At 41.2% G+C, this 22,776-nt stretch overlaps 1 protein-coding gene across 5 annotated transcripts in view; it reads left to right on the top strand.

The window, feature by feature from the left end:
• KIF20B (kinesin family member 20B) overlaps window positions 1-22,776 on the top strand; it is a 237,092-nt gene that overhangs the window by 55,768 nt on the left and 158,548 nt on the right. For all 5 annotated transcript variants that reach the window (XM_033943513.1, XM_033943516.1, XM_033943517.1 and 2 more), the window contains exons 7-11: window positions 3,316-3,364; window positions 3,470-3,700; window positions 4,691-4,802; window positions 17,497-17,568; window positions 17,657-17,803. In XM_033943513.1, the coding sequence (XP_033799404.1) occupies window positions 3,316-3,364; window positions 3,470-3,700; window positions 4,691-4,802; window positions 17,497-17,568; window positions 17,657-17,803 (611 nt within the window). The remainder of the gene's footprint in view (window positions 1-3,315; window positions 3,365-3,469; window positions 3,701-4,690; window positions 4,803-17,496; window positions 17,569-17,656; window positions 17,804-22,776) is intronic.

Below are 22,776 nucleotides of genomic sequence, written 5' to 3' on the forward strand. Positions count from 1 at the left end.
AGGAAGGACTCTATTGTAGGTGAAAATCTCCCACCTGGAATCTGAGATATTTGCGAGAGGCTGGATGAATGGGGATATTGGTATAAGTCTCTTTGAAATCCAGCGAGCACATCCAATCTCTCTGATCCATAGTGTGGGCAATGAGAGCATCCGAAACTTCTCTTTGACCAGGAATTTGTTGAGAGTCCTGAGATCCAGAATGGGTCGCAGATCCCCCGTCTTCTATGGAACTAGAAAGTAACGGGAGTAGAACCCCAAGTTCCACTGAGAAAGAGGAATCTCCTCGACAGCTCGAAGGCAGATGCTTTTCTTCTGGATTGGACAGACAAGTTCCTATACATATTTCCTCCAATCCCTCTCATTCTCAAGACGTTAGTCAAACTCAAGTCAGTCAGCCACCATGATACTGATAACTCCTCGGAAGCCCATACAACCTTGGTACTCCCTTCTGCTTCATCTGATTGCCAAGGATCCAATTCCCTTTCAAATCTTTCCATGACTGAAGGGTCTCTTTTACATCCCAATCTGTGCTCTCTACACCTCACAGCTTGGTACCTCTCGGCCTGACTTCAGTAGACCCTCATCTCTCTCTGACGTAGTCCAAGCCATTATTGCTTCTTCCAAGAAACCTTGTACTCTGCAATGTTATCAATAGAAATGGACATGTTTTACTACGTGGTGTACTCTCCAACACCAAGATTTTACATCTCGTTCATCAGTATTGGATTATCTACTCCATCTTTCCAATTCTGGACTGAAAACTACTTCAGTCAGTGTACACCTCAGTGCTATTAGTGCTTTCCACATTCCAGTCAATAATAAATCTCTGGCCTCTCATCCTCTTATTATGCCAGGTTATGGAAGGACTTTTCAATTCCAAACCTCGACTCAAGCTGGCTCCAGTTGTCTGGGATCTTAAGAACATAAGAATAGCCTTACTGGGTCAGACCAATGGTCCAGTAACCCGTACTCACGGTGGCCAATCCAGGTCACTAGTACCTGGCCAAAACCCAAAGTGTAGCAATATTCCATGCTACCAATACAGGGCAAGCAGTGGCTTCCCCCTTGTCTTTCTCAATAACAGACTATGGACTTTTCCTCCAGAAACTTGTCCAAACCTTTCTTAAAACCAGCTACACTATCCGCTCTTACCACATCCTCTGGCAACACGTTCCAGAGCTTAACTATTCTGAGTGAAAAAAAAATTTCCTCTTATTGGTTTTAAAAGTATTTCCCTGTAACTTCATCGAGTGTCCCCATGTCTTTCTAATTTTTGACAGAGTGAAAAATACACTTGTACCCATTCTGCTCCACTCAGGATTTTATAGACTTCAATCATATCTCCCCTCAGCAGTCTCTTTTCCAAGCTGAAGAGCCCTAACCGTTTTAGTCTTTCCTCATACGAGAGGAGTTCCATCCTGTTTACCATCTTGGCTGCTCTTCTTTGAACCTTTTCTAGTACCATTATATCTTTCTTGAAATAAGGAGACCAGAACTGAGCGCAATACTCCAAATGAGGTCGCACCATGGAGCTATACAGGGGCATTATGACATTCTTAGTTTTGTTAACCATCCCTTTTTTATTCCCAGCATCCTGTTTGCTTTTTTGGCCGCTTCCACACATTGGACGGAAGGTTTCATTGTATTGTCTACAATGACACCCACATCCCTTTTCTTGGGTTCTAACCCCCAAGGTGGACCCTAGCATTCGATAACTGTGCTTCAGGTTATTCACAATGTGCATCACTTTGCATTTGTCCACATTAAATTTCATCTGCCACTTGGACTCCCAGTCTTCCAATTTCCTAAAGGTCCGCCTGCAATTTTTTACAATCCGCATGCGATTTAACAACTTTGAACAGTTTAGTGTCATCTGAAAATTTAATCATCTCGCTCGTCGTTCCAATTTCCAGATTATTTATAAATAAGTTAAATAGCCCGGTCCCATTACAGACCCCTGCGGCACTCCACTGTTTACTCTCTTCCATTGAGAAAAATGACCATTTAACCCTACCCTCTGTTTTCTCTCCGATAACCAGTTCCTAATCCACATCTGAACTTTGCCACCTATCCCATGACTCTTTAATTTTCCTCAGGAGCTTCTCGTCCTAGCCACTTCACAATATTCCATTATGACAAGGTAGTTCTCCGCATTCATCCTAAATTCTTCCCTAAAGTTGTCACAGAATTTCCTCTCAATCAATTTATTGTGCTGCCAGTTTTCTTCCCAAAACCTCCTGCTCATCCTGGAGAACCAGCTCTTCACACCTTAGACTGTAAACATGCCTTGGCTTACTACATACAAAGGACTAAGCCACACAGGACATCACCTCAACTGTTCATCTCCTTTGATCCTAACAGACTGGGCAAGCCTGTAACCAAAAGAATTATTTCTACATGGCTAATGGCATATATTTCTTTCTGCTAATGCTCTGGCTAGGCTACAGCTCGAGGGATGTTTAACAGCACACAAAGTCCACACTATGACAACACCAGTAGCTTTCTTACGTTCGCTCCCATTGATGAAATTTGCAAAGCAGCTATTTGGTCCTCAATTCACACATTCACATCATCTCGAATCCTATTCAAGATGAGATGGTTGTTTTGGCCAAGCAGTTTTACAGAAATTATTTTCTTCTAAATGGCCAACTCTCCCTCCATCCCATTTCAGTAAGCTAGGGAGTCCCATATGTGAGAATATGCTGCCTGCTTGTCCTAGGATAAAGCACAGTTACTTACCGTAACAGGTGTTATCCGGGGACAGCAGGCAGATATTCTCACATCCCTCCCACCTCCCCTGGTTGGCTTCTTAGCTTGCTTATGGATCTGAGGTACTGTGAGCCTACGTCAGGCAGGCAGGCACTCGGACACACGTGGTGCGGGCAGTTGTGAAGTTTCTTAAAACTTAGTGACAGTTCATATTTAACACTGTTCGTATCGGGCTCCGTGGATGACATCACCCACATGTAAGAATATCTGCCTGCTGTCCCCAGATAACACCTGTTAACGGTAAGTAACGGTGCTATCTCGGCCTTTGTACAGAGTAGAGAAATTTGATTAATTTCAAACACAGTAAGTAGCATTTATTTACCAGTTAACTGGCAAACAATAAGACAACTGCTCTTTATGCTTGACAGGATTAAGCTGTCTTGCCAAAAATGCAGTACTCCGATAAATTGAACCCTGTAGGTTTTATTTGCTGTATTTGCTATAGAGGAGTGTTGTCACTGAAACACTTGCCCTTTGCTTTTTGAGATGTGATGAGGTGCATTTTGAAAATGAGTTTTCATGTTTTTTATGTGTTTTTTTTTTTAGGCAGATCATAGCAAAATTGCTTCAGAGACTACTGATAACTCTCTTGAAGGTAAGTTGGACTGTTCATGGAATGTTTCAATAATGGCTTTAAAATTACATCTTTGTTCAGTAGTTCTGTTTTCTTTCTTTTGACAATAATGCTTCATATTGGCAGGTAGTTTACAGAATTCAAATGTTCTGTCTGGCATAGAAGAACACGTGAAAGAAACAGATCAGTTTGGTTTTGGTGCAGAAAACTCTGTAAAATTCTCCATTTGGATTTCCTTTTGTGAGATTTACAATGAATGCATTTATGATTTATTGGACCCGATATCTAGTGATAAGTTAAACAAAAGGAAAACATTGCGCCTGGCTCAGGACATTAAAGGCTGCTCCTTTATAAAAGGTAATAATTTTTTTATAATTTATATTATCGTGTGTGTATGTATATAGATAGATAGATTGATTTTATACTGCCTAATGACAATTGAAACATATCTACTGTGTCTTAGAAAATGTGCGACTTTGAATCTTTGAGCCATATGCTTTTTTTATTTTTTAATCTAAGCCAGCTTAGTTAAGGCTAGATTTACTAAAGTGCTAATGACATGGTTTAGTTTAGTTTTTTTTTTGGTGGGGGAAGAGGGTTGCTATATTGATTGCTTTGTCTCAATGTATTTGGATGGTTTGGCTGTATTTTATTTGATTCTGTTTTTTGTGGAAAATTTAATAAACAAAGTTTATTAAAATCAAAATGGAAATTATAGAAACTTTATTAAAATATGGGAGCCATTAGCGTTGTTTTGTCATGATTAAATACCATATTTTTCTGTGAATGATATACCATTTTATAGTAGAATGGGGGTGGGAGGGTATTGGAGAGTTATATGGAAAATTAATATCAGGGTGGGAGGGAAGGGGGGAGGAGGGATTATTATTTTATGTAAAGACACTGATAAGATTTTCAAGTGATTTGTTAATTGTTGGTATGATTATTGTTCACTTGTTGAAAGATGAAAAAATGAATAAAGAATTAAAAAAAAAACCAAACAAAAAACAACTCTTTAATAATTAGACTAGTGAGCACCAAGGATTATGACTTCTGAAATTATTTTTTCAAACAGCAGGTACTTTCAAACAGGTGAACTGATTTAGAGTTATGGGGATAGTTAGTTGTACCATGTTGAGAATGATTACTCGCCTTAGTTCAATCACTTAAATGTGTAGAAAGTTCTCATATCTGTAGCACTTATTAAAATACCTTGGTAAACACAATTACTTTTAAATACAGCTTGATTGGTTTCATATGACTTGTTCTATTTTAAGCCACTTGACTGCTTTCCTATAACATCTGAAAAGTACTTATTTACCAAAAAAACATTTTTTTTTTGTGCAGATCTACAATGGATTCAGGTTTCTAATTCAAAAGAAGCACATAAACTTCTAAATTTAGGGAAAAAATACCAGAGCATTGCTTGCACAAAGTTGAATAGTGTCTCCAGTAGAAGGTAAGAGTAACCAATTCAGTTTTTCTTTATGATGTGTTGTTGTTTTTTTTTTTAGTAAGATTTTAAATTCCTAAGTTAGTCATACTGACCTTTTAAGAGGAATGAGATATGGAGTGTTTCATGAAACTGGGTGATCCATAATTCCAAAATTAGAGATAAAACTGATTCCGTTTTTGTTTGAGCGCTGAGTATAGGGAACACAAATCTAAACAATAGTCCTTTTTTGGTGGTGTAGTTTTCACTTGATTTAGTTTCTGTAAGAACAGGCTTGTATCTGGGTAAAGTTTAATTTTCAAAGTTCTAAAAAAAAAAAAAAAAAGCCCTTTGTTTCATTAAATTCAATTAGCATAAAGTGCTTATATATTGGTGCTAGAAAACACTATTGTTGGGCTTTTTTGTATCAAGATAGTACATAAAAACATAAGAATTGCCGCTGCTGGGTCAGACTGGTGGCCCTTCATGCCCAGCAGTCTGCTCACGCGGTGGCCCTCTAGTCAAAGATCAGCACCCTAACTGAGACTAGCCCTACCTGCGTACGTTCTGGTTCAGCAGGAACTTGTCTAACTTTGTCTTGAATCCCTGGAGGGTGTTTTCCCTTACAACAGACTGTGGGAGAGCGTTCCAGTTTTCTACCACTCTGGGTGAAGAAGAACTTCTTATGTTCGAACGGAATCTATCCCCTTTCAATTTTAGAGAGTGCTTTCTCGTTCTCCCTACTTTTGGAGAGGGTGAACAACATGTCCTTATCTACCAAGACTATTCCCTTCAGTACCTTGAATGTTTCGATCATGTCCCCTCTCAATCTCCTCTGTTTGAGGGAGAAGAGGCCCAGTTTCTCTAATCTTTCGCTGTATGGCAACTCCTCCAGTCCATTAACCATCTTAGTCGCTCTTCTCTGGACCTTTTTGAGTAGTACCGTGTCTTTCATGTACGGCGACCAATGCTGGACGCAGTACTCCAGGAGAGAGTGCACTATAGCCCGGTACAATGGCATGATAACCTTCTCCGATCTGTTCGTGATCCCCTTCTTTATCATTCCTAGCATTCTGTTCACCCTTTTTGCCGCCGCCGCACATTGCATGGATGGCTTCATCGACTTGTCAATCAGAATTCCCAAGTCTCGTTCTGGGAGGTCTCTCCAAGTACCGCCCCAGACATCCTGTATTCGTGCATGAGATTTTTGTTACCTACATGCATCACTTTACGCTTATCCACGTTGAACCTCATCTGCCATGTTGATGCCCATTCCTCGAGCCTGATTATGTCATTGTAATCGATGTACAAGATATTTTGAAACGAGAATATAATTTTAATATATGATATAAAAATAGAGACTAGTTTTCCATATAACATAATACACTATCCACAAATATTTTTCAGGCTTTATTTTTTTTAATGCTGATAGTAGCGACCAAGGAAGCTGATTATGGTCATAGCCTCCTATTGTCGGGTTATGTGCCTCTTTCTCTAACACACAACCAACCATAAGTATCAAGATATATAGATTTCAATATGTGTGCATATTATATGAATATATGTATTCATATTTAATATGTGTGTAGACCCGAAAGTGATGGCAGTGGTTGCTGTAGCTGAAAGAGTGCACTCAGTACTTCCATATGCTTCCACTTGTGGTTACTCCTATTGCCTATTTGTATAGTAAAGCTACAATATATAAACTTGAAATGTGTTAAAATGTCACTCTCCTGGTTTGGGGAAGAAATAGACTTGGTTTTGTAAGAGAGGAGCAGAGTGGATTTTGTTTTTTTTATACAAATACAGTTTAATTAGTGTTCTGATTTGAATCAAGAATTAGATTATTTTAAAAAATTGCAAAATTGTTGATTTTCCTTCTGTGGTTTTGATATATTTTCTTTGTTTTTATCTTGGGTGTATATTTTGTATTCATGCATTTATATATGAGTATAGATAAATTTAATTAGGCATTTTTGAGGTCTGTTTTAGATGGTTCATATACCTCCTTTTATTTTGTTATATTCTGTTTGTGTGCAAATTATGGATTTTTGATCAGTCCTCCCCCCCCCAAAAAAATTCCATATTTTCTGTAGGTTCCCCAATATCTTCCCCCCCCCACCTCAGTGTCAAACTGGCTCAGCTTCTTGACAGCTATCTAAGGGCTCCTTATACAAAGCTGCGATATCCACTCCATTCTCACATTTAACTTTGTCAGCAAATTGCGGTTTTTCTCCAGGGCTTTCTTTTGTGAACACAGAAGTATTTAACACATTTGCTTTTTTCTCATCACTCTCCACATAGTGTGGTTCATAGCTTCTTTCAGCCTCACAATTCCATTTTTTATCTTCCTTCTTTCACTAATATACCTGAAAAAAATTGTCTCTCTTTTTATTTCTAGCTATTTGCTCTTCTGCTTGCGCGTTCGCCAGATGTATTTCTCTCATGGCTGCTTTCATTGTCATCCAGTAATCCTTTCTGTGTTCCTCCTCCTGTATATTTTTATATTTCACGAATGTCAACATTTTTGCCTTTATTTTCTCCGTCACTGGTTTGGAGAACCATGTCGGTTTCCTTTTTCTCTTGTTTTTATTTATTTTCTTCATATGAAGGTTGGTAGCCATTTTTTTATTGCTCCTTTCGGCTTGGACAACTGTTTTTCCATTTCTCTTATGTCCTCCCATCCTCTTAGCTCTTTCTTCATATAGTTCTTCATTTTACTAAAGTCTACACGTTTAAAATCAAAGACTGAGTTTTGGTGGCCACCCTCCACTTTAGTTGTTATATCATACCAAACCATTTGATGATCACTACCGCCTCTATTTGTGAGCACCAGATCCAGTATCACCTTTTTTACCTTGTTGGTTCTGTTGCCATTTATCTGATCAGAGCCTCTTGAAGGACATCTACTATTTCTCTACTTCTTTCTGATTCCAAAGAAGTGGATTTCCTGTCCACATTTGTCAGGTTGAAATAACCCAACAACCACACCTCTCCCTTCTTTCCCAGCTTTTGGATATCTGCAACAAGATCTTTATCAATTTGCTGCAAATTAGTTTTGAGGTCTGTAGACAACACCCACATAGAAAGAAGTTCCATCTTCTCTTTTCAAAGTGATCCATATTGCTTTTTGCTTTCACCAGGCCCCCTGCATTTCAGCAGCTTGGATATTGGTCTTTACATAGAGACCTACTCCTCCACCTTTTTAACCATCTCTGTCCTTCCTGTAAGGATTATGACTTGGTATGTTGCGTCCCATCTATGGGAATCGTTGAACCATGTCTCTGTGATTGCTGCAATATCCAATTCTGCCTCTAACATCAGGGCTTGCATTATGATTTTTGTTACTTAGGCTGCGAGTGTTTGTGATCATTGTTTTCTAGCTACCTTTCAATTGCATTTTAATTTTTTTGTTTAGTTTTTTGGTTAGTCTCATTTCCTGTTGCCGTGCTATGAAATGTATTAATACAGTGCTCCCCCGCGAATTCGCGGTCCCAGTCATTTGCGGTATTTTCCATACAGTTCCTGATTGGTGAGACCCGACTTTAGTACAGGAAGAGACGGTCGGAGCATACCGCGAGTGATTTCCTTCACTCGCCGACGCTCCGGCTACCCTCTCCTGTCTCTCCGGCTGCCTTCTCCTGTCTCCCCTGCTAAAAACCGTGTTTGCGGTTTTTCAACATTCGCGGTGTTTCCTGGAACGGAACCCCCGCGAATATCTGGGGAGTTACTGTATTGTTGTTTACATTTCTATCTTTACTACTATCGCATCTTGTCTTTTGCTGGGGATAGCCACCGTAAGTGTCCTGCATACATATGCCACCCCCATCCGTGACTATCTCAGCAAATTTGACAAAGGAGACTGAATATTTTTTATAGCAATATAAGCTTCAAAATTGTAGGTTGGGGACACCATTGCCAACCATTTATGGTAGGAAACCTGAGGCAAATCTTTCCATTGTTCAGAATAATGTTAAGTGAATAGAGCGTCGGGTCTCCCTTCAGACCTAATGGTGGCTAAAACTGAACTCGGAAGGATTACTGTATTTATGACATGTTCAACATAAGTTAAGCTGCAATATATTCTCTTTTCAACGTCCAGCTTTTGTCTAATAAAAATTGATGCAGCAACAAAAAAACAAACAAACAAACCAATGACTGGGACAATGAAATAATTCTAGAAGTCTGAGAAAGCATTGCCAAAACTGACAGTTTTTTCATATGGAAAGGAAAGTGTGCACAAGCTCTTGTTCTCAAACTCTCTTCAGACCTAAAAGGCCACACAGATCAAAACTCTTTAAAAGTTTATAAAAACGTGAAGCCAAGTAGTGTAAGCCTAGAAAACTGAGTATATCATTGGCCAACATTCATTTTAGTGACTTAAATGTTAGATCTGTTTCTGGGTATATTTGACTTGCTGATTCCAAAAATGGCACCAGTTTTCTCCTATCAGCTCTAGTTTCTGAGATACTTAACATATGTCATATACCACTCTTCACTTTGTTCGGCCATTAAAAAATCAGGATACTTTAATGTAGTGCTTAAATTAATATCTTTTAAGCATGAAGGAAACATATAAAAATTAAAAGAAAAGTGTACAACATGAAAATCTACTTATTTCTTACCAAAAGCATCAGTTTGATACAAACTTTCCAGTCACTCGAGACACAAGAAGCTCCTTTTGTAAGACTTCAGAGAGTGGGATCTGCCAGAAAAATCCCGCATAACATTCCAACAATAGTCTGCCATCATGTGTTCATCCCATCTTCCTTTGTATCTGGCTTTCATTATTTTTATGTCTTGGTGAAATCTTTCACCTTACTCTTCTCTTAAAAGTCATCAAGGTTCTCTGATAGCGATCTAAGTGACTGTGTAGATAATGGACTTTAACACTTGTTATAGCCAACCCTGTTGAAATTAAAGAGCATATCCTCTACTAATTCTGTATAGTTGTCTGCCTTCTTGTTGCCAAGAAATTTTTTCACAACAAGAGCAAATGAAGACCAGGCCCATGATTCGATTTCATTCACTGATAATATGAAATGTGGGTCATTTGTAAGTTGTCTGATCTGTGGACCATCAAAAATTCCTGCCTTCAGTTTTTCCAAACTTAGAAATAAGTTTCTTACTTGCTTTCAGTGTGTACTCCCCCACAATGTATCAAAATACGTTGGGATGATTCAAGCAGCCCTGTCTTGAAGCAGTCAAGTCAGTGAATAGGGGGACCACACATTCAATGGTTACTGTTTGATGAGTGATTAAAGATACTATGATACATCGAATGCAAAATCACTCCAAAATAACTAGTAGTTCATAAAGACAATATCAACTCATACTGAAAGCGTGCTCAGAGACATGGAGGTGAAAATAAGGGGCGAACCCCTAAACCATCACCTCACCACCCAATCATCGCATATTCAATATATTGTCAGTTGATATTTTAAAACTCTTCATTTAACTGTGTACCCACAGGTTGAAACATTTTCATGTGATAGTCATTCAATAATTCTTCAAAAAAGAACTTATCTTAGATGCCAGGTTCCGACATAGCCCGTTTCGATCATGCGTCAGGGAACCAAAAAGTTTAACTCCAAATAATGCTTCAAGAGTGGGGAATGTCTCTTCAATACCACCAATTGCTGATCTGAGCGCAGGGCTAGTGGATAATGAGGAATCAGGGAGTCTGCTGATCCTGGGAGTAGCAGCACCTCCCGTGCTTGAAGCAGCCACAACCTTTACGGTGTTTGATCTACAAAAATCAAACTCCACCTCTCACTAAAGCCAATTACCCCAAACAAATAACCTTACCCATTTCTCACTCTTTTTGAAAATGACCAATTTTTTTTTTTGTAAGTTCTTGTTGTAATACATCTTGGATAATTCTTTTGTAATCCGCCTTGAACTGCAAGGTAATGGCGGAATAGAAATCCCTAATGTAATGTAATTTATCCCAGGACAAGCAGGCAGCATATTCTTGACTGATGGGTGACGGCACCGACGGAGCCCCAGTACGGACACTTTTAGAGTGATTGCACTCTAAGAACTTGGAAAGTTCTAGAGACCGCACCGCGCATGCGCGAGTGCCTTCCCGCCCGACCCCGACGCGCGGTCCCTCAGTTTCTTAGTTTCCGCGGAGCTAAGAAGTCGCATTTTCAACGGCTGTTGAAATATTTTTTCATTCGCCTTCCCGCTCGCGTAAACTTTTTCGGGTTCTTTTTGCCCTTCCGTTTTTCTTTCTTTAAAAAAAAAAATTTTCTCTTGTTTTTGTCAAGTTTCTTGATTTGACCCGGCGGGGCCTACTGCCATCATCGAGGCCTCGGCCTTCGATTTGGCAGAAGCCGTTTTTACGTTCATGCCCCCCCAGCCCGGGTTCAAGAAGTGCCAGCGGTGTGCACGGCCTATTTCCCTTACAGACCCGCACAACTGGTGCCTTCAGTGTCTGGGTCCGGAACATCAGGCCTCTACCTGCACCCGCTGTGCCACTCTGAAAAAGCGGACTCTCAAAAATCGAGAGATACAGCAGAGACTGCTTTTCGGCACCGACATGTCCGACCCCGCGTCTTCGGCGCCGGTCTCGGTACCTGTTTCATCGGCACCCACCTCATCGACGCCACGCGATACCGCGTCGACGTCGCAGCATGCAGGTAAGCCGGCTAAGAAGCCTTCCCCGCTGGAACGTCCTCCGGTCTCCATTGCAGAGAGTCCAATCCTGCCGACCGTGAGGCGCCAGCGGAAGCGCTCCGCCCCTATTGAGGTGAGTCCCTCGACATCGGGCTCCTCATCTCCGGGGCGTCGAGCGGCACCGCAGGTACCGCAGAAGAAAAAAGCGGTACCGGTGCCCTCCCTTGATGATCGCATTGCGGCCATCTTGCAGGTACAGCTGAAGGAACAGCTCAAACAACTCCTTCCAGCTCTCCTGACACCGAGCCCTCCGGTATCGGTCCCCACTGAGCAACCGGTACCGATCGTGGAACAGCCAGTATTGTCACCATCCACTCCTTCGGTACCGGTATGCTTGACCTCATCGGCATCGATGCCTGTCCTCGCACCGGAGCCTAGGTCTCATCACCAATCGGTACAGACATCGGCTCCGGTGCGACCGATAACATCGCCCGGTACCGCGTCGGTGAGGTCGGGTAAGTCGGTACAGAAGTCCCGACACCGAGAACCATCCACCCCTGAGTCTTGGGACTGTGGTCCCCATGTTCGAGACCCTGATCTGTGGGGCGACTCTGAAGAACCTCTTCAGTCAGAAGGGGAGTGTTCATCAGAGGAGGACGAGCCTGTTCTGCAGGATATTTCCTCCAAACCTGATTCCACCTCTTTCTCTTCTTTTTTAAGAGATATGTGTGAATCTCTTTCCATTCCTTTGGAGGCTGAGTCTAAAAAGTCCAAAGCTTTTTTGGACGCTCTTGATTTTGACCAGCCTCCAAAGGAATTTTTGAAACTCCCTTTACATGACATCCTGAGGGAGACCTTTTACAAGAATCTGGAGACTCCTCTTACCATCCCGGGAGCCCCTCGCAAATTGGATTCCCTTTATAAAGTCATCCCTATTCCTGGTTTTGATAAACCACAGCTCTCACATGAGTCTCTTCTTGTAGAATCCACCCTCAAGAAGTCCTTAGGAGCTAGTGTCTATGCCTCTGTCCCTCCTGGCAGAGAGGGTAAAGCCATGGATAAATTTGGTAAGCGACTTTACCAGAATGCGATGCTTGCTAATCGTTCTGGTAACTATGCTTTTCATTTTTCGTTTTATTTAAAGCATCTCCTTACCACCATGGCTTCCTTTGAGCAGTACCTTCCTGTGGGGAATCGTGAGGCTTTCCATCAGTGCTCTTCAGCTCTTTTCCAGCTCAGGAAATTCATGGTAAGGTCTATATATGACACTTTTGAGCTTACCTCTAGAGCAACAGCCATTTCTGTAGCCATGCGCCGTTTGGCTTGGCTCAGAGTCTCTGAGCTTGATGTTAATCATCAAGACCGGTTGGCTAATGCCCCATGTTTAGGGGATGAGCTGTTCGGAGATTCTATGGACTCAACGACCCAGAAGCTCTCGGCTCATGAAACCCGCTGGGATACCCTTCTTAAGACCAAGAAGAAACCTCCACCTTCACGGCCTTTCAGACAGCAAACGGCCTATCAGCGGCGTTTTGTGGCTCGCCCCTTGCAGCCTTCCACTCAGCAACCTAGGAGGCAGCGTCAACAGCAGCGGCAAACACCTAGACCTCAGAAGCAACAACCAGCTAAGCAGCCTCCTCCACAAAAATCGACTCAGCCCTTTTGACTTGATCCTCGAGGGCATAGCCAGCGTTCAACCATCTCCTCTCCTCCCTCAACCGATAGGAGGACGACTGTCTTTCTTTCTCAGCCGGTGGGAAGTTATCACTTCGGACCAGTGGGTCCTCAACATCATCCGCCACGGCTACTCTCTCAACTTTCACACCCTTCCGGGCCAAAGTCTACCAAAAGAGTCTGCTTTGCACACTCCTCAATCTGCCCTTCTTTGTCAGGAGGTTCAGTCCCTCCTGCTTCTAAACGCCATAGAGGAAGTTCCTCTGGACCAAAGGGGGCAAGGATTCTACTCCCGGTATTTTCTAGTCCCCAAGAAAACAGGAGACCTCAGACCAATTCTAGATCTGCGAGATCTCAACAAATGTTTGGTCAAAGAAAAATTCAAGATGCTATCTCTAGCTACGCTTTATCCTCTCCTCGATCACAACGACTGGCTATGCTCTCTCGATCTCAAAGAAGCCTACACTCACATTCCAATTCATCCGGCCTCCAGACAGTACCTTCGCTTCATGATCAATCACTGTCATTACCAATACAGAGTGCTCCCCTTCGGTCTTGCCTCCTCTCCAAGAGTGTTCACAAAATGTCTGGTAGTGGTGGCAGCATTTCTGCGCTCCCACCACCTTCAGGTTTTTCCCTACCTGGACGATTGGTTAATCAAGGCCATTTCATCTCAGACTGTTCTTCTGGCCACCAACCAGACCATCTTTTTTCTACAACTACTGGGGTTCGAAATCAATATACCCAAGTCTCACCTTCTTCCTACGCGGAGACTTCAATTCATTGGAGCGGTACTGGACACGGTCCAGATGAGAGCCTTCTTGCCGGACAACCGTCTTCACAACCTCCAATCGCTCTGTCAGCAGGTGCTGTCCCAGCACTCCATTTCTGCAAAGCAGATGATGATTCTTTTGGGTCACATGGCCTCCACAGTTCATGTCACACCCCTGGCACGGCTTCACCTGCGCACTCCTCAATGGACCCTGGCTCTCCAGTGGTCTCAAGCGACAGACTCTTGCTCACGACACATATCTGTGACATCGTCTCTTCGTCAGTCTCTGCAATGGTGGTTGATATCCTCAAATCTCTCCAGGGGCCTTCTGTTCCATCTGCCTCCTCATCATCTGATCATCACCACCGACGCCTCCCCTTATGCATGGGGAGCTCATCTGAACGAGTTCCAAACTCAGGGCCTTTGGACTCCTCAGGAAAAGAAGCATCACATCAATTTCCTGGAACTCAGGGCAATGTTCTATGCCCTCAAGGCCTTCCAACACCTTCTATTTCCTCAAGTCCTTCTAATTTGCACAGACAACCAGGTGGCTATGTACTACATCAACAAGCAAGGGGGAACGGGCTCTCGCCTCTTATGCCAGGAAGCCCAGAGAATCTGGTCTTGGGCATCCTCGCGCCGCTTATTCCTGAAAGCGATTTATATTCAGGGAGAACAGAACTACTTAGCGGACAAGCTCAGCAGAGTTCTCCAACCCCACGAATGGACTCTCGACCCATCGACTCTACAGTCCATCTTTGCACAATGGGGCACTCCTCAGGTGGACCTTTTTGCAGCTCCTCACAATCATCAGTTGCCCCAATTCTGCTCCAGACTTTACTCTCCTCACCGTCTGGCAGCGGATGCATTTCTTCTGGATTGGTCCAATCTGTTCCTTTATGCTTTCCCTCCTCTGCCTCTCATGCTTCGGACCTTGTTCAAACTAAAGAGGGAACGAGCCACCATGATCCTGATTGCACCACGGTGGCCCAGACAGCATTGGTTCTCCCTTCTACTTCAACTCAGTTCCAGGGATCCATTTCTACTTCCTCTGTTTCCATCTCTGCTTACACAAGATCAGGAAACCCTCCTCCATCCCAACCTGCAATCGCTACACCTGACAGCTTGGTATCTCTCGGGCTGACTTCAACTGATTCTTTGTTATCTCAGCCTGTTCGCTCCATCCTGGACGCCTCCAGGAAACCAGCCACTCTACAATGTTACCATCAAAAGTGGACGAGGTTTTCTTCTTGGTGTCTCCTACATCATCATGACCCCAGGTCTCTTGCTGTGGAACCTCTATTGGATTATCTGCTTTCTCTGTCTACTTCTGGTCTCAAGTCTACTTCCATCAGAGTTCATCTCAGTGCCATTACGGCTTTTCATGAGCCAGTCCAGGGGAAACTCCTTTCAGCTCATCCCCTGGTCTCCAGATTCATGCGAGGTCTTTTCAATCTGAAACCACCTCTCAAAGCACCTCCGGTGATCTGGGATCTGAACGTGGTTCTCTCCGCCTTGATGAAGCCTCCATTTGAACCCTTGGCTACTGCCTCTTTCAAGTTTCTCACTTGGAAGGTACTTTTTCTTATTGCTCTCACCTCTGCCAGGAGGGTCAGTGAGCTACATGCACTAGTTTCTGATCCACCTTTCACTGTCTTTCATCACGACAAGGTGGTTCTACGTACACATCCAAAGTTTCTCCCTAAGGTTGTTTCTGAGTTCCATCTCAACCAATCTATTGTACTACCTGTTTTTTTCCCTAAACCTCACTCTCATTCCGGGGAACAGGCTCTTCATACTTTGGACTGTAAGCGGGCTTTAGCTTACTATTTAGACCGTACTAAGCCCCACAGATCATCTCCCCAACTTTTTTTGTCCTTTGATCCGAATAAATTGGGACGTCCTGTTTCTAAACGTACGCTATCTAATTGGCTTGCTGCGTGCATTTCATTCTGCTATGCTCAGTCCGGACTGACACTGGAAGGTTCTGTCACGGCACATAGAATTAGAGCTATGGCAGCATCTGTAGCTTTCCTCCGTTCCACGCCCATTGAGGAAATCTGCAAAGCTGCTACGTGGTCCTCAGTCCATACTTTTACATCTCATTATTGTCTGGATGCTTTCTCCAGACGGGATGGACATTTCGGCCAATCTGTTTTGCAAAATTTGTTTTCCTAATGGCCAACCTTCCCTCCATCCCTCTTTTTGTTAGCTTAGAGGTCACCCATCAGTCAAGAATATGCTGCCTGCTTGTCCTGGGATAAAGCACAGTTACTTACCGTAACAGGTGTTATCCAGGGACAGCAGGCAGATATTCTTGCGTCCCACCCACCTCCCCGGGTTGGCTTCTTAGCTGGCTTATCTTAACTGAGGGACCGCGCGTCGGGGTCGGGCGGGAAGGCACTCGCGCATGCGCGGTGCGGTCTCTAGAACTTTCCAAGTTCTTAGAGTGCAATCACTCTAAAAGTGTCCGTACCGGGGCTCCGTCGGTGCCGTCACCCATCAGTCAAGAATATCTGCCTGCTGTCCCTGGATAACACCTGTTACGGTAAGTAACTGTGCTATACACATACACCCTATACGATCATAACTATTATACAGTTAAGTTACTTACCTTTTACAATCCAGTGTTTTGGTTGTAAAACTACAGTTGGAAATATATATAACACTCACTATATATAAATACTCCAACTTGTATGGAAAAAAACAAACCAGGTGACAGGAGACAAAGTTGAAAACCAGTTAGAATTTAAATCTGTGTGCAACTGTTTTAAACAGATCAAGTTTAGAAACCTTTGACATATAAATTTATGTAGTTTAAGGAATTAATATTTACCATCTAAATTTTTTGCACATAATTATGTAATATTTCAGAACAAAGGCGATTTTGTCATTTGAGCTTTATATTTTTATGCCAGTGTGCATTATAGGAAAGGAAGATGAATAGTTGTGAAACAAAAGGTCATTTATATACAAAAAAATGTGGGTAATTTAAATACATAAATTTCCCATTCCAAAAAGGAAGCTTGCTATGACATGCTGATTCTACATAAGAGATCTTTAAATAGAGGTAAAAAAATTAATAAATTCAACCATATCTAAAACTACAGCTGATGTGGTCTATTCGATGCAATTTTCTGAGTCAGCTCCACAAATAACCCCAGGAACAGGTCAAAAATCCCAATATACCATGATTTTTTTGTTGTTGTCCTATGTAAGAGATCAAGTCTGGCTGATCAATCATAGTAGAAAAAGAGGCCGAAGGCTTGGTCAGCATGTGTTGACTGGATCCATTTGAAGAATTGGGTATTGGGCAAACCAAATTTTCTTGCACTTATGCAAGAGTTAAAAGTTGGTCAACAATCTAGATGGCAGTATTATAATATTTGGGATCTAATTGCCAATTAGGCCACCGTACTAGAACCTTGTCTATAACCAAATGGGGTTTATTCTAGACTGGTGTGTAGTGCGAGAGAAAGATATATAAAGGTAGTTGGATATATTTTATGCATTTCTGTAGCATGGAATGAAATTGTTCTATTAATCTGTAGAATTTAGCTTCATTGGTACTAGGGAAAATTAAATTTTTAACTCATGGGGATGATTAATACTATTTTAAATATTATTTTAAATACAAATATTGTGCTTCTACAGTCACAGCATTTTTTCCATCCGGTTGTTAAGAATAGAGGATACTGATGGTCCCCGTGTGACAAGAATTAGTGAGTAAGTAATAATTTTAGATGTCATATTCACCTACTAGCTTATTTCATAGTTACATTCTATTCTAAATCATGATGCTCTATATTTTCAGGTTGTCATTGTGTGATCTGGCTGGTTCAGAACGATGTACTAAGACACAAAATGAAGGTCACAGGTTGAAAGAAAGTGGAAACATTAACACTTCTTTATTAATTCTTGGCAAATGCATTAATGCATTGAAGAACAGCCAACAGTCAAAGTAAGTATCTCTTACTACTACTACTACTACTACTATTTATCATTTCTATAGCGCTGCAAGGCGTAAGCAGCACTGTACATTTAACATACAATAGACTGTTAGCTCTTCTGAGCAAAAACTATCTAATTTGACAGACAGGACATCTCGGGGTTGGTGAGATTATGGTAGAGGAAATGATATTCGATATACGTATCTGACAGCAGTGAGTTGGAGTTAAGAGTTGAAAGCAGTCAACTCTTCATCTAGGGTTACCCTACTACTCACTTTACTATTCTTTGAGAAGTTAAAAAGTTTTTCTGATGTGGCAAGGGCCTTTCAGTTGAAAAGGAAGTCTTTTTTAAAATATTTTTTTAAACTTTTAAAACCAGGGCATTGGCATTAGAAGCTTCCTTTTGGTTAAACTTCACTTCTGCTTCTCAGAATAAAAGGTATACTCTTTTGAAGCCAGACTATTTGGATAAACTTTTACTGGATAAAGGAGTCTAGTTAGAAGCGAGTCTTAAATTAAGGGATTTAAAGACTGAAGAATCCCTTTTTTGGGGGTGGGGGGGATGGTATATGAAAACTATATATGTATTATTTCTCTTTATTTTTAATGGTCTCTCTCATAAATTATTTTACATATTAGGACAGTGTATCGCAAATTTTATCAAGTCATGTCATATCAAACGTAGTGGCTGCGGCTCAAGGCATCCTGAAGTGTGCGGATGTCAACATGATGTCACGTGCATGCGTAAAGGGCCTCCAGATGGGACCTGAGCGGCAGTGGGGGGTTCTGGAAGGGAAGGCATACGGAGAGAAGGAGAGGTACTGATGCCATCTTACTGCCTACAGAATGTGGCTCTCGCTGCAAGAGGCAAGTCCTATAGGCTGTCAGCCGGCGCCTCTCATGCTCCTCAACATCTCGTGGCACACCTGAAATCTCAGGCCGTACACAGTTTGCGATGCACTGTATTAGGATTTATTAACCACCTTTCTGAAGAGATTCACCAAGGCAATATAGAGCAGGTTCAGCTTGATATAAAACTTAATCTTTTGTAATAGTATAACAATAGTAAGATGACCAAATATAAATACAATTATTATTTATTTATTTTTTATAAATCTTTATTGAGTTTCTAAAGCTAACAAAAATGCAATACAGTATCTATACAAATAATATTAATCATATATGCATTTATAATTAATCAAAATCCATACAACAACAACAAAAAAGCAACCCCACCCAACCAACATTTCATAAGGGAATAGAACCATATAAAGAAAATACCCCCCTCCCACCCTTCCTCCTCTTGGATGTGTGTGCAATATACCAACAGGAACAAAAGAAAAAACAATTACAATGAATCTATAAAAGATATCAAAGGGCCCCAGATTAACTTAAATATCTTAGTATGTCCCAGTATATCCGCGTTCATTTTTTCAAAACTATAAATTAAACATAAATTTGCCCACCCAAAATTAAAGTTAAGGCGATCCCAGTTCTTCCAGTTGCACGTAACCATTTGTATGGTTACCCCGATCATGATAAGGAAAAGCCGCCCTCTATATCTGTCCAATGAGGGCTTCAGATGTAATATCGTCCCACATATGACTGCCTCATAAGTCAAAGGAATCGATGCCTCAAGTATAGCATTAATCTGTCCCCATATCGACTTCCAGAAATTGAGTATTAAAGGACAATAGAACAGTAGATGATCCAATGTCCCTATATCAAGATAAATACAATTATTTTATTTTTTTCAAATTCTTTATTCATTTTTTCATCTTACATCAAGTACACAATATTACATCATTTAAAACTTTTACACATCACTTGAAATTCGTTCTATTGTCATCTTAAATACATAAATGTATTCCCTCTCCACCTACCCTTCTCATAAATATATTAATCAAAAATATCATATAAACATTGTATTCTTATCTATTGATTAAACCTTTAATAGAACTTTATACCACCCCCTCCCCCATGTATAAATGTAATTTCAGTGGAAAATGATGTCTAATAATTACAATAATTTGTCAATGGCCCCCAAATCTTTTTAAAATTATTATAATTCCTTTTTTGTATGGCAATTGTTCTTTCCATTTTGTAAATGTGGCACAATGAATTCCACCAGAATGTATAGTTATGTCTACTGTAATTTTTCCAGTTATTGGTAATATGTTGTATGGCGACTCCTGTCATAATCAATAAAAGTTTATTATTACTTGATGAAATTTGACTTTTTGGCAGGCTTTTGAGGATTTGTAGTTTAAGGGATTTTTTTTTTAACCTTTTCACCAGTTGCTGAGATTGGATTGGGTTATGTTTGTTTATTGGATGCTTCTAAACTGCTACTCATGACTGGGAAGCTGAAGATAATTGTGATATGTACTGTTATATAATTTAGTAACAGTTTGATTATATTTTAAATTTTAATAATTTTGTAATGTGTTTTTTTAAAAAGATTTTTAGCACCATTAAATTTTGTATGGTTTTATGTTTAGGTTTTTAATCTATTTTATACAATTTTAATTTTTAGTTATACATCTATTTGTTAATTTATAAGCATCGTTGGTAAAGAGGTGTAAAATCCTTTTTCTTTAGCACTCTCCAGACCAGTAGAGGTTAATCTTTACGAATGGGTATATATCCAATCATGACCAGCAGGTGGAGACTGAAAACAAAACTGTGGGACACTATATAATATACTCCCTTCTCTATTTACATCAGTCTTCTTTCAGTCTCCAGCAGGTGTTGAGTGATCTGTACCCATCTCCCTTGGTAGGGCTGTTGGAATTTGTTTAGGGGGTTTCTAGTCCCTGTTTTTGGCTGGACAGAGCTTGGGTGGGCCCTGTTTGGGGGTCCGTTCGACCTCGGGGGTGTCAAACCCGGCGGGTCTCGAGCGGGGTCCCTCCCCCCACTTTCTCCACCTCCCCACATTTTTTTAGAGGAGCCTCAGCAGTAAGCCTTGCCCCCTAAATCAAGCAAGGCATATTGCTTCGAGAGCCTGTGGAGTCTGTTCTGTAAAAAAAAAAAAAAAAAAAAAATCCTGAGGTAGTGCCGGTCTGCAGGGTTGCTTCCCTGTCAGTTTACTGTTTTTTACTGTATTTTTTCATCTAACCGGCACTTTGTTTCTAGCTAGGTCGCGTATGGAGCCATTGTGCCCTTCTCTGGGGGAGTGGGACACAATTTGGTACAGCCGCGAGGCACTCGCGGCCAGCCTGGACTCGGTTGTTTGGGCCGGTGAGGTGGTGGTGCTCCGTTGGCAGTGGCTGCAGCCGCCCAGAGCTCCCCGCCGATGGTGCCTCGCGAGCCGGCTGGGAGCAGTGGGAAAGCCCGGTCTTCCCCAATCGCCCACAGAGGGATTCCCCAAAGGATTCCCTCTCAGCTGATTTTTTGACAGCTGATGCCGACTTGCCTGTTTTAGTGGCTGGGACTGTTCAGGCTTCTCAGCCGCTACAGGCCATGGAGGGAGCTTTTTTGGCGGGAACTTCGCCATTTTCTCTGTCTGGCCCCTCCATTTTGTCTGCAACCTCAGGTGACCTTTCCCCCTGTATTGCAAACACAGAAATAACTAACATTAACACCAAACTTGAACAGATTCATAATTGGCTCGAAATAAATAGATTAGCACTAAATATTGACAAAACAAACGTACTGCTATTCCCTTGGAAAGACAATTCTACCCTTTCCTGTCCAATATCTATTAAAGGCATTTCTTTGAAACTTATTCATAAGATCAGGATTCTCGGAGTTATTTTTGATGAAAAACTAACATATCACGATCATATTAGTCATGTCGTGAAATCTTCTTTCTATAGTCTCCGTCAAATTCGCTCAATGAAAAAATTTTTATGCCCAAAATCTCTGAATATATTGTTACACTCCTTAGTTATTTCAAAGATTGATTATTGTAATGCCTTATTTAAAGGAATAGCCCAAAAAGAAATTAAACGCTTACAAATTATACAAAATGCCTCGATTAAAATTATTGAAAACGCTAAGAAATTCGATCACGTTATGCCTTTGCTAGAGAAAGCACATTGGCTGCCGGTAATGTATCGCATAATATACAAATTAAATTTACTTACTTTCAAATCTTTAATTTTTAAAAGTCCAGCATTTATTTATAAATTTTTAATTCCCTATAATACTTCGAGAGTATTACACTCAACTGAACAACACTTATTAGTTGTTCCGTCGTTAAAAGTTATTGGCACACGACGTCACTCCATTTTTTCAGTTACGGCCCCTCTAGCCTGGAACGCTTTGCCAATTTATTTGAGAGAGGAAAAAATGCTAGATAAATTTAAGAGTAAACTTAAGGGATTCCTTTTCAAAGATGCATTTAGTGACTAATTTAATTTTTTCTTTTTTACATCTTATATTAAATTTCTCCCTGTTTCCTAATGTTTTTAACCTTAAATGTTTCTTTTATATTGAATTGTATTTCTCCCCATAATTTTACCCTTTTTTGATCATACATGTTAATCAGTCTTGTTGCCTTTGTCTAGTCATGCGATTTTATGTTAAGTACTTTTATGTTATTTTAATCTGTTTAATCTTAAGTTATTTTAGTTTGTATGTATACCCTAACTTTGTAAACTTATAAATGTACATCGCTTAGAATATGGAATAGGCGATTTATCAAATCTTATAATAAACTTGGAAACTTGGAAAGGTTTCAGCAAGGACCCCTGCCCAAGTTTTTTGCCCCCAATTTAATTTCTTTCTTTGTGAAGACAATTGGGGGTCCCACGTGCACCTGGGGGGTTTCGGGGGTGGTTTCCCTCTGCGCCCCCTATGGCTTTGCCTCCCTCTTTTCGTTTGGCGTCCCCTCTTCCTCCTCCCTCATCTAAGCGCCCGCGGGGGGGCTTGGATTGCAAATTGGTGGTCGGAGGAGCGTATTGGCATTATTGAGGACCTGGCTGCTTTGGTGGGCTTCCAGGATCCTCTAGAGGGGACGCCCGCTGGCAGCGGGGCGGCG

This window comes from Geotrypetes seraphini, chromosome 4 (assembly GCF_902459505.1).
Source record: "Geotrypetes seraphini chromosome 4, aGeoSer1.1, whole genome shotgun sequence".
NCBI classification, from domain to species: Eukaryota; Metazoa; Chordata; class Amphibia; order Gymnophiona; family Dermophiidae; genus Geotrypetes; species Geotrypetes seraphini.